This window comes from Zasmidium cellare, assembly GCF_010093935.1.
Source record: "Zasmidium cellare ATCC 36951 unplaced genomic scaffold M409scaffold_37, whole genome shotgun sequence".
In the NCBI taxonomy this organism is placed as follows: Eukaryota; Fungi; Ascomycota; class Dothideomycetes; order Mycosphaerellales; family Mycosphaerellaceae; genus Zasmidium; species Zasmidium cellare.
The window spans coordinates 94,573-108,223 of record NW_022986981.1 but is presented as its reverse complement, the minus strand read 5'-3'; the positions used below and the strand labels follow the sequence as shown (position 1 = coordinate 108,223).

At 54.0% G+C, this 13,651-nt stretch overlaps 5 protein-coding genes across 5 annotated transcripts; 2 read left to right on the top strand and 3 right to left on the bottom strand.

Moving 5' to 3' along the window:
• Nucleotides 1-132: 132 nt before the first annotated feature.
• M409DRAFT_69305 (uncharacterized protein) lies at nt 133-2,633 on the bottom strand (the record flags this gene model as incomplete). Its single annotated transcript, XM_033818228.1, has 4 exons — nt 133-444; nt 496-825; nt 994-1,793; nt 1,874-2,633. 4 exons carry the CDS (start codon nt 2,631-2,633, stop codon nt 133-135), a joined length of 2,202 nt encoding a protein of 733 aa, XP_033662962.1.
• Nucleotides 2,634-6,922: 4,289 nt separating this feature from the next.
• Nucleotides 6,923-7,090, top strand: M409DRAFT_69304 (uncharacterized protein; the record flags this gene model as incomplete). Its single annotated transcript, XM_033818227.1, has 1 exon — nt 6,923-7,090. The coding sequence occupies one exon, from the start codon at nt 6,923-6,925 to the stop codon at nt 7,088-7,090; it is 168 nt and encodes a 55-aa protein (XP_033662961.1).
• Nucleotides 7,091-8,653: 1,563 nt separating this feature from the next.
• M409DRAFT_27450 (uncharacterized protein) lies at nt 8,654-9,124 on the bottom strand (the record flags this gene model as incomplete). The annotated part of the gene is made up of 1 exon (XM_033808578.1): nt 8,654-9,124. The coding sequence occupies one exon, from the start codon at nt 9,122-9,124 to the stop codon at nt 8,654-8,656; it is 471 nt and encodes a 156-aa protein (XP_033662960.1).
• Nucleotides 9,125-11,414: 2,290 nt separating this feature from the next.
• M409DRAFT_27449 (uncharacterized protein) lies at nt 11,415-12,570 on the top strand (the record flags this gene model as incomplete). The annotated part of the gene is made up of 4 exons (XM_033808577.1): nt 11,415-11,700; nt 11,752-12,116; nt 12,175-12,464; nt 12,516-12,570. 4 exons carry the CDS (start codon nt 11,415-11,417, stop codon nt 12,568-12,570), a joined length of 996 nt encoding a protein of 331 aa, XP_033662959.1.
• A 95-nt stretch (nt 12,571-12,665) lies between these two features.
• On the bottom strand, nt 12,666-13,591 carry M409DRAFT_27448 (uncharacterized protein; the record flags this gene model as incomplete). Its single annotated transcript, XM_033808576.1, has 4 exons — nt 12,666-13,036; nt 13,112-13,271; nt 13,341-13,454; nt 13,517-13,591. 4 exons carry the CDS (start codon nt 13,589-13,591, stop codon nt 12,666-12,668), a joined length of 720 nt encoding a protein of 239 aa, XP_033662958.1.
• Between the last annotated feature and the right edge of the window lie 60 nt (nt 13,592-13,651).

Genomic DNA, 13,651 nt, shown 5'->3' with positions numbered 1-13,651 from the left:
TCGTCTGATGAGAGAAGACGTCGTTTTTCTCACCATGAATGCCAATCGTTCATCATTACCAATCGACGCCGAGCCTCAACCCATCTATGCTCGCGAGACGATTTTTATCTGGGAATGCTGTTGGTTCGCCATCTATGCCTCCTCAACATCAGCCGGTGCCTGGCCCTCGGCGTCGGCGTCCTTCATCTCCTCATCAGGCTTCTCTGCCTGCTTCTTGGACTCCTCTTCGGCCTTTCGCTTCTCCTCCTCGGCCTTCTTCTTGGCATCTTCCTCAGCCCGCTTCTTGGCTGCGGCTTCCTCCTCGACCTTTCGGCGGGCCTCCTCTTCTTCCTGCCTCTTGTCGTTGAAGCGCTGGATGACTGGGCCAGCAGACGCTCGCAGCTCCTCGAACTTCGCGACATACTGTGCCTTGGTAGCATCCTCGCCGTCCTCGTAAAGCCAGTCCTACAAACACGTTAGCATCTGTCGATGAGTTGAACAGATGTCAAATCTTACCTCGAGCTCATCACACTTGGCCTTGATCTTCGTCTTCTCCTCTTCGCTGCAGAAATCGGCGTATCCGTTGCTCTCGTATGGCTCGTCGACCTTGCCGCGCATGGCATAGATCTCCGACTCGAGCTCGTTCTTCTTGTCTTCGGTCTCGGCAACAAGCTTGTCCTCAGCAACCATCTGGCCTTCCTTCTCCATGAGGTTGTCCTTCGAAGATTGATCGAGCGAAGCGGTTCCGGCAGAGAGCGGCAGGTCGCCCTTGCGGACTTGCTTCTTGACCTTGCGGGTCTTCGGCGCCTTGGCCTCGCCGTTGGCCTTGTCATCGGTATCCATTGCCTGTCGACTCGTCAGCAATGGTTCGTCAAGTTTCGCGCGTTTTGCGGCTCGTTCTTCGATATGCATGTTCACAAGACCTGATGTCGTTGCTGCCAACGCTTTTTCCTCCTCTTCACTCAAAACAAATGCAGGGCGAGGCTGGGAATGTAAAACACAGACTGTACTCACATCACCATCCTTCTTAGCTTCATCCTTGGAATCTGGGACTGGCTCCTCAATCTCTTGCTCTTCCACGTAGTATCCCTGCTCAACGTTGAGCACACCGTGCAGATTCAGACGTGCCTTGAGCTTGCAGATCATGAAATCGTCCTTGCCCTCGGCCTTGACGCCCTTGACGCTGAATCGCCCAATCCATGGGTTGATCTTGCCAGGAAGCGTTTCAGGCTTTGCGTACTTGGCCTCGAGATCGAACGGTTGCTTTCGGTAGAAGGTCAGGATCTTGGTCGACGGCATGGCGTTTCCACGGTTGAAGACGGTCAAGTTGGTATCCTCGTCTGGGATATCTGGCGACTTCTCCCAGGTGAATTCGATGGGGTAGTTGACGATGTCCTGTACGCTGAAGTCGCGGACACGGAAGACTGGTGACAGAATGGCACAGCTGAATGCGCAGCCACGAGCGATGGCCTCGTCTGCGTTGAGGGTGAAGTTGAGAGGCTTGCCGAAGAAGTTCTGAATCGCAGCCTTCAGCGCTGGAACACGCGTGCAGCCACCAACAAGCTCAATGAAGTCGATGTCTTCCGTCTTGAGCTTGGCATCGGCAAGAGCCTGCTCGAGAGGTGCAGTTGCACGCTCGAGCAGCGGCTTGACCAGTTCCTCCAACTCTTCTCGCTTGAGCATGCCCCGGACATCAACATCGTTCATAAGCGACTCAATGTTGATGGGTGCCATGGCGTTGGCAGACAGAACCTTCTTCAACTTCTCCACAGCGGCAGCCACACGCACACGTGCCTTGGGGTTCTCGTAGATGTCTAGAAAGGAAAATATGTTAGTTGGACATCCCTTGATCTTGACATGTGCTTGCTGATGGAAAATGAAATGTCTTGCTCACCGATCTTGTTCTTCTCTTTGAATTCCTTGCGGAAGTGCTCAATAATGGCCTTGTCGAAGTTGCGGCCACCGAAGTGTCGGTCGTAGGCAGTCGAGATGACCTTGAGCTCGCCCTTCTTGAACTCGCAGATGGAGGCGGTGTAGTTGCTGTGGCCGATATCGACAATGGCGACTCGGCGTGGCTTCTCGTCTGCGTTGGGCAGGTCGAGCTTGGTGATACCGTATCCAAGAGCGGTCGCGGTAGTCTCGTTGATCAGACGAAGAACCTTGATACCTGCCACATCTGCGGCATCCAAGATGCCTCTCCTCTGTGCGTCTGTGTACCACGCTGGCACGGAAATGACCATATCGTTTACTGGCAGTCTCAGCTCTTTCGAGGCAGTCTCACGGGCCTTGGTCAGGAACATGGCAATCAGCTGGGTGGCTGAGAACTTCTGCTTCTGGCCCAGGTATGTGACCTCCGCGCCCACCTGGCCATTGACCTCGACGAGAGGCGCTGACACATACTCTTGCTCTATCTGGACGTCTGGGTCGTTTAATGTGCGGCCGGCGAGGCGTGTGAGCGATCCAACGGTGTTCTTGAGGTTCGACACTTCCTGGGTCTTTGCGGCCTCGCCCAGGTATCTGCTCTTGGGGCCGAAGCCCACGAGGGCTGGTGTTGCGCGGTTCGAGACCTCGTTGGTGATCACGTCGACGCCCTTATTCCGGGCCACGGCAATGACCGCGTTGGCCGTGCCAAAGTCCAGGCCAACCACAGACATTCTGCGGGCGTGTGTAGGGTGTGGGAGTGTGTTTGTGGTGTTTCGGGAGGGCAGGTGTTTCGGAGGAGTTGCAGCTGTTTGCGCTGGAGGAAAAAAGTTGATTGGGTCGGGTTGTGATTGGACGAGTCGCCTCAAGCGAAGGTGTCGAGGAAGATTTTAGAATTTGCTGGCGGAGGGACAAGCAGAGGACAGCGCATATGACGCTGTGGTGGATTGAGGTGGGCTGAAGTGAGTGGTCCGGGCGTTTTCTGTGTCAATTCTTTCGCGGATTCTCTGGCAGCTGCGCGAATCTTCCACCTTACAAGCCACAATGAGGCTAAACACATATCACGTGTTCGCTGAGCCGTACACATTTCTCACCCAAATTTGTCTACCCTCCTCGTCGTTCTCTTCACGTGGTATGCATGATGGAAGTGTTACCTCTCCGAAGAAACAGAAGTGACTACGCTTCTGTTCACATCTCCGGCAGATTAGATGGTCTCGGAGAGATGGGGATGAATCTGAATCTTCCACTCTGAGCGGAATACCCAAGGTATCAAGGCGGCTGCAAACAGCTAATGATTCGTCTCATCGAGGGCCTGCTATCTGGTCTTTACAGTAAGTCAAGCCTAATGTTGGTTCAAGTGAAAGACGGCTACAGGAGAAGATGAAGGTACAACAATCCGCGGTCGTGGGACTCTTCTTGAGTGTCTGCCTGTCTTTCACACGAGACATCACTGTCCACCCAAGATTCTGTTGAGTTACTAAAACATACTGCAGCGATGACGATGACGTAGTCGTGGCAGTATCACTTCGATCCCGATGGAGACGATTAGTACATATCGAAAGCTCTTGAACGACTCAAAGAGCCTTGAGCTTTCGCGGGTAGATGAAGAGGTGAGGTTCGATTTCAATTCGCGATCGTTCTTTCTCCTTCTTTCTCCTTCTGGGTCTTTCCTGTGAACGCCAAGAAAGGCACGTGATGGATGAGATGTAGTATCGTCTTCCCTTGCCCTATGCCATGGCTACTTGCAAATGGGTATGGGTTGGTCGAGGTGCGAGGTGTCTTGGAAAGGCGAGGCGGATGAGATTCCGGACGATTTGCCAGCGGCGATAAGTACACCTATCCATTGTGGTCAGTACACGATGTTCGCACGCTTTGCACAACCGCCGAGGGCATCCGTACACAATCATCGATCCGCTCTAGCGAAAGGTTTCGGCAATCGATATTGCAGTGGAAGGAAAAAAATGTTCCCTCAACTGAAGTCGGTAACATCCCGGTCCTCAATCAATCTCAGGCCGAGCGGGCGGTTTGGCGAGCAGCAGGGTACTTTAACTTGAGGCCCAAACATCCGGTCAAACCATCCTGGAAACAATCACCTCGGCTCTCGACTAACACTTTTGACGTGGACAGTAACCATGGGGTCAATGCAGCAGGCGAGATATCCTTACCTCAACCCGTCGTGGATACTCTTTCTGCTGACCACTATAGTGGTGATGTTACAAGACATCCCACATACAGCTTCATAGTGGGTATCATGACGAGGCGGCTGCGCCAACAGCGCAACGCCAAAAGTCCACCATCACACGGAGAATTAGCACGTCCCATCCACCGCATTGACAGCTTGACCCAGTGACCTGGAATGAAGACTTCGAGACATTGTTCCTGCCTTAGCGTCCGCCCGAGTTGCGCAATGAGATCGACGCCAGAGTGGGGACGTCAATGCGAGGCGCGAACGCCATGGCAATTTTCCAAAGCGTTACTCCTCGGTCGAGGTCCGAATTGATGGTATGTGTGGTGGGTGTGCGACGTGATACCCGCTTCGACATGCACTGGAGATCCCTCCGGCGAATGGGCCTTTTTGTGTCTCGGTGTGACCGAGTTGGTGGGAGAGCAAATACCTATAGTGTTTAAGTTTAGATATGGCTTGGCTGATCTGTGGGCATCTCAGTTAGATGGTTGGGTTGCAAACAGTCGCTCAAAGCAGTAAGGCTGATACGATTGCGAAAGAGAGGACGCGGCATTCATTCGTGGCGTTTTCCTGGCGTTGGCGCATGCCTCCTTCTATCATCAGTATCAAAACATTCATCATCGGACAGAGCGGTTTGTACAACAGACATCTTCTGAGCAGCATTCAATGAATGTGATCAGCCGAGATTGAGTTGCTTCAATGGAGATGACGTTGGGCCATCACCGAGCTTCTCCACACGTGCCATCATGCAAGACAGCTGTTTGGGGTTACATGGAAATAGCGCCATTGCCGGGACTTGGGTAGATCTCATGAACCGATTCAAGGCGTCTCCAATTCTTTGGCCCCATTCTTTCAGAAGGTGAGGTTTCCCATTCACGCCACTGCTGCAGATGGGACGGCGCGCTGAGCAGTGTGCTCCCATCCGTTAGGCGTCAAATCTGCATCTGCGACTGCGAAAATTGCTGGGCGGGTGTAACATGTAGCGGATAGATACATGGGCCTGCTAGGGGATGGCGCAAACTTCTAGGTGTGGCTGCAGGTCGTGTCTCTGGCTCGTAACCAGGTCGGCGGGAAACATTGGGGCCTGTCAGCAAGCGTGTGCGGATGACGCTCTGCGGTGAAATGGTGACAATTACGCCGCCGCGTGATGCCGCCTCTGGCATTGGGAATCATCACATTCCATGGGCAGAAAGAGCGGCCGTGACACACACGGGCCTCGTGGTGTGAAATCGGCGTGTCCTAGCGCGGGTGTGGACTGTTCGATTTCTGCGGTGAAGGTGTGGTGTGAATTGTGATGCGTCGAGTGGGCGAGCCGCCGAGGAATGCGATGGAGATGGAGATGCGATGTACGATGCGATGTGCTGCGGTCGAGGCCAGGAGTGAGTGAGGTTTCGGCGCTAGCAGAATACGCTTTGGGGCTTGGCCGCATTGGACCAGTCGACCTCGCACTTCGCATCTGCCTCTCGACAGCTGACCGCTCGAGGGCGGCGTGCGTCCAGTCGGCACATGGGCCGAAGAGCCTCTGCGTGCCGGAGGGCCATGGATCGACCCTGGACGGCCATCACCTTCCATCGCTTGATCGCAGATGCGCGGAGGGGTGGGCGTGGTAGTCTGCACCTAGACGAGATGCAGACCAGCCTTTGTCAGCGCGACTGGCGGTTGGACGGGCGTCCGCCGGGCCTGCATGGCGTCGGCACGGTTCCTGCAGTGCGCTCGTTGCGGCAGTCCTGCCTGCCAGACTTTCTCTCGACGTCGGCTTGTGCCAAACGATGCCTGTCGTCGCCCGCCGCCCTCGCGGTCCATTCAGGGGCGCCCGCGCGGCCGTCGTGTCTGCGTCAGCTCCTCTGAGTCGTGCCGTCGCTGCGCGCGCAGGATCGCAGACATCCCGGCCGAGCAGGCTCGAGATACGCCGCGATTCGGTGGCCCTCGTGCCATCCGGCAGCCGTCTGAGTCGTCCATCTGGGAGCTAAACCTTAAACCAGATCCAACTGCCTGTGCCGTGCTACGATCCAGTGCCCGGGAACTGGGAGGCGGCGCCGATTCGATGGGGACTTGATCGGCGGTTCCAAACGCCTTTCTGGACGAGCTTGCTCTTCTGGCACACAACACCACCTCTGCCCCCTCAGCGCTCAAATCGTCCGGCCATCTTGCCTTGCCGCAGGGATCTGCTCCCAGAACACCGCAGCCCACAGACGCGGCGACGGGGAGTGTGAGCCACGCCGCCCTAGCTTGCTCTGTCTCTTCTCTGCTTACTGCTTTGGATCGAGCAATGACCACGGGTTGGCGAGCGAGGAGAGAAAAAGTGTAGTGTCGCACCGCGGCCGCCCCTCCATGGTATCACCAGATCTTGCCTCTTCGCTCAATCCATATCCCACTGTCTGGATTCGACGACATTGTGTGCGCCAGACCTGTCACTTGGCTGAGCACCGAGTTTGCTCGGTGGGTGCGCTCAAAGGACAAATTCCACTTTTAGCGCTAGAGCCTTGAGGCAACCTCATCAAGTCGTTGCATCCGCGCATCTTCTGCTTTTTGCTATATAGCTTGGGTGGCCGTCTCTGCATTTCAGCTTTCTTCTTATCACGCAACCTGGATCCTTCACTGCAATCGCCAATTCCCCGTTCACCACTCTCTACACCACCCGCAGGCATCCGTCAACTGTCATTGGCTTCCATCCCCTACAGCATCGACTCGGGTCACATACACCGCTACACGCACGCTTCAAACCAAGATACATTGATTCGGCGATTTGACTTTGGGGGCTGATCTTGACTCGACACACAAGTCAAAAGTTCGTCCTTCCCTCCCCCTCTCACAGACCATATACTAACATTCCTGAAGATGGCGAAGCCTGGAAAGTGCGAGCACAACTTCAAAATGATCAAGTCCGACACCACCCTCATCCTATGGAACTGCAACATGTGCCATTCGGGTCCACACTGGTTCATCTTCGAGTGCGCGAAATGCAAGCTGAAGACTTGCCGTCCTTGCACCGCAAAAGCGAAATAGGTCAGTCATTACGCCTATGCATTGAATGCGTCACATGCTAACTTGTGATAGATCGCCATCTCATATTCAACAACATCGGGATTGTCATCATCAACGGCGTTACGGTCATCACTTCTGGTTCATGGGGCTATTTTGCAGCGTTACGTTACTCTAGCGAGGAGTTTCGGCCAAGGGAGCGGTCTGGCGGACGGGTTAGAGCTTTGCGCGTCAAAGGGAGATTAGAAACGGAGTCAATGGGATCGAGATGGGAGGCTGAAAGAAAAACGGCGTGGCGTGTGAAAAAAGTGACCGATTCAGGGAACAGGGAAGAGGCTTGTCCGCGAGGACGCTTGAGAGAGACACCATCGTTATCCTCTAATCAGTTTACTAAGAACAGTAATGTGCTTTTTGTTATTAGAAGACGACGCGGGAGAGCAGCAACGGAGACGCCTGCTGGACTAGAATTTCAGATCGCATCTACGAAGAAGCGAATATTTCAAACATCTTTCATGTGCTGTCCACCCACTACTGACGTTGACATTCTGGCCGGTCCCGACCACCTGGATCGCGGATATGCATCTCCCACTCCGCATCCCGGCCGTGATGCGGCTCTGCATGTGTGCATCCATCCAGATTGCCCTACATGCGTCTGGCTTATACGACGACAGCAACTTACCATGGCAGGGCTCGAAGACTAAAAGACCTTCTCACAAATAGAAAAGCAATCTACAATAACTCACCGCGTTTTTGCTATCTATTAGGCTCTCAAACCCATGCGTTCCATATGAAAAGAGGAGTTCGACGACTTTTGCGTTGAGAGACTTTTGCGTTGAGAGAGTGTCCAATTGGACACCTACACCACATTTGCCCCTTTCCCATCCCACTTTCGTTTGTCCTCGGCCGCGGCCGGAGGCTTGTGGATTGTCTTGATTGGTGCAATCACTCGCCATTGTGCAGTCCCGGTCAAGTTGTCCCTGGAGGGATTGAGCCATTGTCAGTTCGTTGGCGCTGAAAGACTTCTGCTTGAGATCCACGTGGCGGAGGTCGGATTTTCCAGTTAGACCCTTGTGCGCGGAGTAGTTATCGTCATCTGAGGAAGCGGTGTCAGATACCATCCGGAGGTCGCAGCGTCCGCCTGCTACTGACCTGTGTCTGATGCCCATATCAACGAGCGGCCGGGCCCGACGCTGTTCGCCCAGTCTACTGTACAATACAACAAATGAAGGCAGTCGGGCATGTAAATATGGGGTGTTGCTCTGTCTAATGCTCGCACACCCCTGGCGGTCTGCAGTATATATGATCCCATGAGTGATCCTGAATCAATGTCCTGTACAATCCGGGGATGAGATGGGGTACCTGGACCTTCATCCACCCTATATCGATACGTCGGCTGCCCTCAATCTCAGGCTCGCCCTCGTCGTGCTCGTCTTCTTCGTCCTCTTCGTCTTCTTCGTCACCAGGCCCGCCGTCAGACTCCTTCCTCTGCTTTTCGGTCTCGTGTTTCTCCCAATCAAACCGGTCGAAATCGGGCTGGTCCCAGGATTCATCCGCTCGGATCAGATTGAAATGACCCTGAAGGGACCCTTAGAAGTAGTCCGAGGCGCGTTGCAGAACCATATGAAGGCCCTCCGAGTCCACGTGGATGCAGTATTTATATCGTGGATTTTCCCACATTAGAGTCCGTTTCTTGAAGTCGTCAAGGTCGTCCGCAGTCTCGCTCTGAATAAGAGATCCACGCAGCTGTCGAAACCGCCGCCGAACTTCGTCTTTCGTTGCACCCTCCAAGGCAGGGTCCTCTTGTACCGTCCAGTCATACGATGCGACGAGGTCGGGTGCCTGTTCGTTGTCGCGTAGCACGGCGTCGTTATGGCGATTGAGCCGATCCATGAAGCGAGACCAGGCATCGTCGTCCCCATGTGTGCAACGATAAACCACAAATCCCCACTTCTTGAGACCATAGAAGTTGTTCAAATCGCGGAGTATTTCTGCATCGGTGGCATTGTAGAGATAGCCTCTGTCTTTGCCCTCAGCGAAGGCCAGACCCATGTGACCCATTGTCACTGAGGTTCTGTTGCTCAGGGTGGCAGAAACCAGGAAGTGCGTGAATTTGTGCGGTGCAATAGCCCTGCAAGCCGCAGCCTTATGTCGAACAAGAACGCTGGAGTCAATATTTAGAAACCGAGCGTTAGTCAGCAATTGCTCCGCTGCTAGGGATAGCTGTTACAAGTCACAAACGGTTAACGTAACGTGGGACTATAACCACAAACATGACTAATAATGATAGTCGCGTATAGTCACGCATAGTTACAAGTCTCCACGTCCCCAAGCAGAAGTCAAATCTTGTAGCGCTTAGCCGATTGCCCGCATACACCCCGTGAACAGACTATGTCCGGTTAGATTCACCCTGCCGGAGTGCTCAATATGATAATCCATAAACGAATATTGCTCTTAGTCATAAGTCGTATGTAACCAGTCAGTAACACATCCAAACTTGTAACTTTAATGCGACTCTAACTGAAATCGTCAGTTACGCTGTGACTGCTATCCCTATCCGCTGCGGCAATGCCAATGCCCAGGATAAGGGCAATGAACGGCAGAACGAGACACACACCCGGCGATGCCTACGTCGCGCTCTGCCGCCTTGTTCTTCTCCTGCACTATGTGCGTACTGAACTGGCCCTATCGGCCATCATGCTGAAGCTACGGATCGCTTCGGCTGCGAAGGGGAAGAAACGCCTATTGCCTCTGTTGGGTAAGGTTTGCTGCTTTTGGCGGGTGATGAGTTGTTATATAATTTGGAGGGTAAGTTAGGGTTTGACTTGTTCGTTCTAGATGTGATGGAGCTGCTGCTGCTCGTGCGAGGTAATATCAGTCTACGGGAGCTTGGGGAGCTAGTTAGAGTAGTGAGGATAGAGTAAGGGAAGTTGATGCTACGAGGGGGTAAAGACAGTCATATACGAGCTGCATGGCATTTGAACAGAGAAAGAGCACAAGGCTCTCCCTCCCACTTATCCTTCAACCACCTCTCATATACACCACCACGTATAAACGCATCTTCCTCGTTCGAGACACATCCCCATCTCAACTTCGTTATCTCATCGCATCGTCACTTCGTCGTGTCGTCAACTCATCACCCCGCCTCACCACATCTTATCCTGATCGTGGTGAGTCTGCTGTCACTTCCAACCAACTTGCAATCGATGCATACCGTCTAGTTAGGACAAGTCGCACCGCACGAGCCGCAAGACTTGCCAGACGCACCGGCACCGCACTTGGGACCTATCCATCACATCAGTTATCGCTCCGATAAGCTGAGAGTAACTACCCCGCCATGGCACGTGTGACTGACAGGTTGGATGCATTTTGTCGGAGTTCTTGATGGTCAGGACCTTGATGGCTGTGTAGGCTGAGGTCTGCTTTGGTGATGTGTTACGGGGTTGGCAGAGCCAGAGGTGAGATGAAGAAAGGCCAGCGTGGTCAGTTGGTCTTTGCTTGAAGTGGGGTGCGAGCTGCACGTGAAGATTTGCGCCGAGGCTAGGCTTGGAAGGGAAGGAGCTGTCGGGGGTTGTGATTGCTATTTCCACGGGGAATATCGAAGTCTGCTTCTCCGATTCTGATCCGTTGCCGACTGTATCTTTGAACTAAGAACAATACATTGACACTGCCGACGTAGCTACGTCTCTGCTCTTCCAGCATTCCGCGAATTGATACGACTGCGACTTCTGCTCTCGACTCTAAAATTCTCCATTCTCCGGCCAGACCCGCACCCTGCAGCATCCCGAGCTCGCCGAGCCGACGACCACCCATCCCAAAAACACGACTTCCCGAACCTCATTCGCTCCCTGACTTCAATGAACAACTGCATCCACCCGCAACCCAAGCGCCGGCACCACCGCAGCTAAGATGAACCTCCCTTCGCCGCAGTCCAGTCCTCCCTCCAAGCCCGCCATCATCAACTGAAAGGCGCCGCCCAAAGCGATGGTGCGACTTGCAGACCTTCCGGTCCTGGCAATCATGGCGTCGCCCCTTGCGTTGATCAAGGTGCCAAGCTGTCCATTGGCAGGCGTGTATCTATGTATCTACGGGTGAAGGATGTACAATCTTCAATGCTGGTCAAGGTGATTGAGTTTGTGATATCTCTGGTAGGAAGCAGCCGTGGAACAGACTCGTGGTCGGGACCGTGGGTGTTGTTTCCTTCGTTCTTGAGTGAAGCATACATTAGTGTGCTCGTGGACGTCTGGAATTGATCTTGCAGACCAAGACCTGGGGTCTGTCTCTTGTTCATCATCACGTTCGTTTCTTGGGCTTTGACAGCCTACTACTGCTGCATTCGCTCGTTCTGATCATGTCTCCGCTTGATCTTCTTGTTCTTTTCCTTTCTGTTCATACGCTCGCTTCTCCTGTCGTCAAACGCGATGCTCCGGACTTTGCATTCGACGGCGACGCTCCCTTCACCGTCTCTGCCAGCGATCTGGCAGCATCGCTGACATGCCCCAACGGCAACCCAACTCAAGACTCCCCACCTGTCTTGCTAGTCCACGGTACAGCAACCACAGGCGAAGAATCATGGGGGGATGGCTACATCCCAGCTCTCCTGGCAAACGGCTATACAGGCTGCTACATCACCATCCGTAAGCTACAACAACCCGTCACCTTCCCAAACCCTCACTAACAAATCAAAGCCAACCGCTCCATGGGCGACATGCAACTCAACGCCGAATACGTCGCCTACAACCTCCACTACCTCTCCCACCTCTCCGGAAACCTCCCAACCGCCGTCATAACCCACAGCCAAGGCGGCCCCAACACGCAATGGGCCCTGCAATTCTGGCCCAGCACCCGCAACATCACCCGGGCCTTCGTCGCGCTCTCGCCCGACTTCGCCGGTATCGATCTGCTGGGTAGTCCCAGCTTGCTGAACGATATCTGCGAGGGCGGGTTGTGTCAGGCGAGCATGTGGCAGCAGAGTGCGGGGAGTCGTTATTATGATGCGTTGCATGGGCATGGGTTTATGGAACTTGTGCCGACGACTACGGTTTGGACGCAGGTAGGACTGCCGTCTTCATCTCCATCACCGACGAGACGTGTGCACTAACGATACCTAGTTCGACGGCGTCGTCGTCCCGGCCCAGAACAACGCACAACTCCCCGGAGCCACCGTCCTCTCCGTGCAAAGTCTCTGTCCTCTCCGACCGACGAATCACGTTACAATGACCATCTCCTCAGCTGCATACTCCCTCGCCCTCGACGCTTTGAACAATAACGGTGTTGCGAGTCTCTCGCGCGTCAAGAAGAACGCGCTGAGCATCTGTCTTCGAATCACTGCTAAGGGCATGAATGTCTCTGTGGCGAAGGATTTGCAGTCTCTGCTGGAGAATTTGGTGAAAGGATTCTTGTAAGTGATGTGTGGTGTCTCTGTTCTGTTGCGTGTACTGATATGATATAGGCTTGGTACGGCGAAGCTCAAGGCCGAGCCTGCAATTGCTGCCTATGCGCAATAGTCTCGAGCAGCTATGTCTTTAATTTAGTCACGACACTCGCCGTTCCTCTCGGAAGCCTTCTCAAACCCATCACACCCACCACTCATATTCACCCCTTAGTGTCCCTTACTCATAGCCTCCACCCTCTCCTCCCGAACCTTCTTCACACTCGGCCTCGCCTCCAACCCTTGCGTCCAAGCCCAAGTCTTGGGGAACTCCTTCTCCCACTCCTTCGGGAAATCCTCGCCCATGATCTGCGGCTTATACAACAACAGCCAATGCCACGGCACAAACGCCAAATCCGCATAACTCACACGGTCACCCAGGAGGTAGGGCTTGTTAGTCTTGGTGAGGTGGCGCTCGATGACGCCGAGCACGCGGCGGATCTCGTTGCCGTAGCGGTCGAGGCACGAGGTAAGGTTTTTCTCCGGGTGGTAGAACAGGAACCAGGCGCGTTGGCCGAAGTAGGGGCCTTGGCCGGACATTTCTGTTATGAGAGAAAGATCAACGAGTGGTTCTTGTGGGCATGCTTCTTGTTTTTCCGTGGTGAGGGTTTACGTACGAAAATGAAGCCATTGCTTCTGCTCGAACTTCTCCGGGCTGCTGGTGTACGACAGGTCGTTGGAGGTGTCGTACGTCTCCAGCAGGTACTCGATAATCGCGCCAGATTCCCAGAGCTTGATGCCCGTGTTGGGGTCTTCGATGGCGGGGACGCGGCCGTTCTGTGTAAATCAAAGGATCAAAGATGATCTCTTTCGAGAAGGTGCTGGGTATGGAAGTGCTGCACTCACGGGGAACTGAGACTCAAACGGCTCCTGTTTCAACTGCGCGAAGTCCATGACTTCGCTGTTGTACGGAATGCCCAGCTCTGTCAAGATGATGGCGACTTTCCATGGGTTTGGTCCCTGGTATTATTGTTAGCAGTCTTCTTTCTTGCCATTGGGGAACGAGGGCGAGCGGGACGTACACCAGGATGAGAGTAGAGCTTGATCGGCTTCTCAGGCTTGACGGCGAGGCCGACAGCTTGCTTGATCGAGGCCATTATGTTCTTTGAATGAATTATGGTTCAGAAGTGATTGAAAGAGTTAGAGGAGAGTGAGAT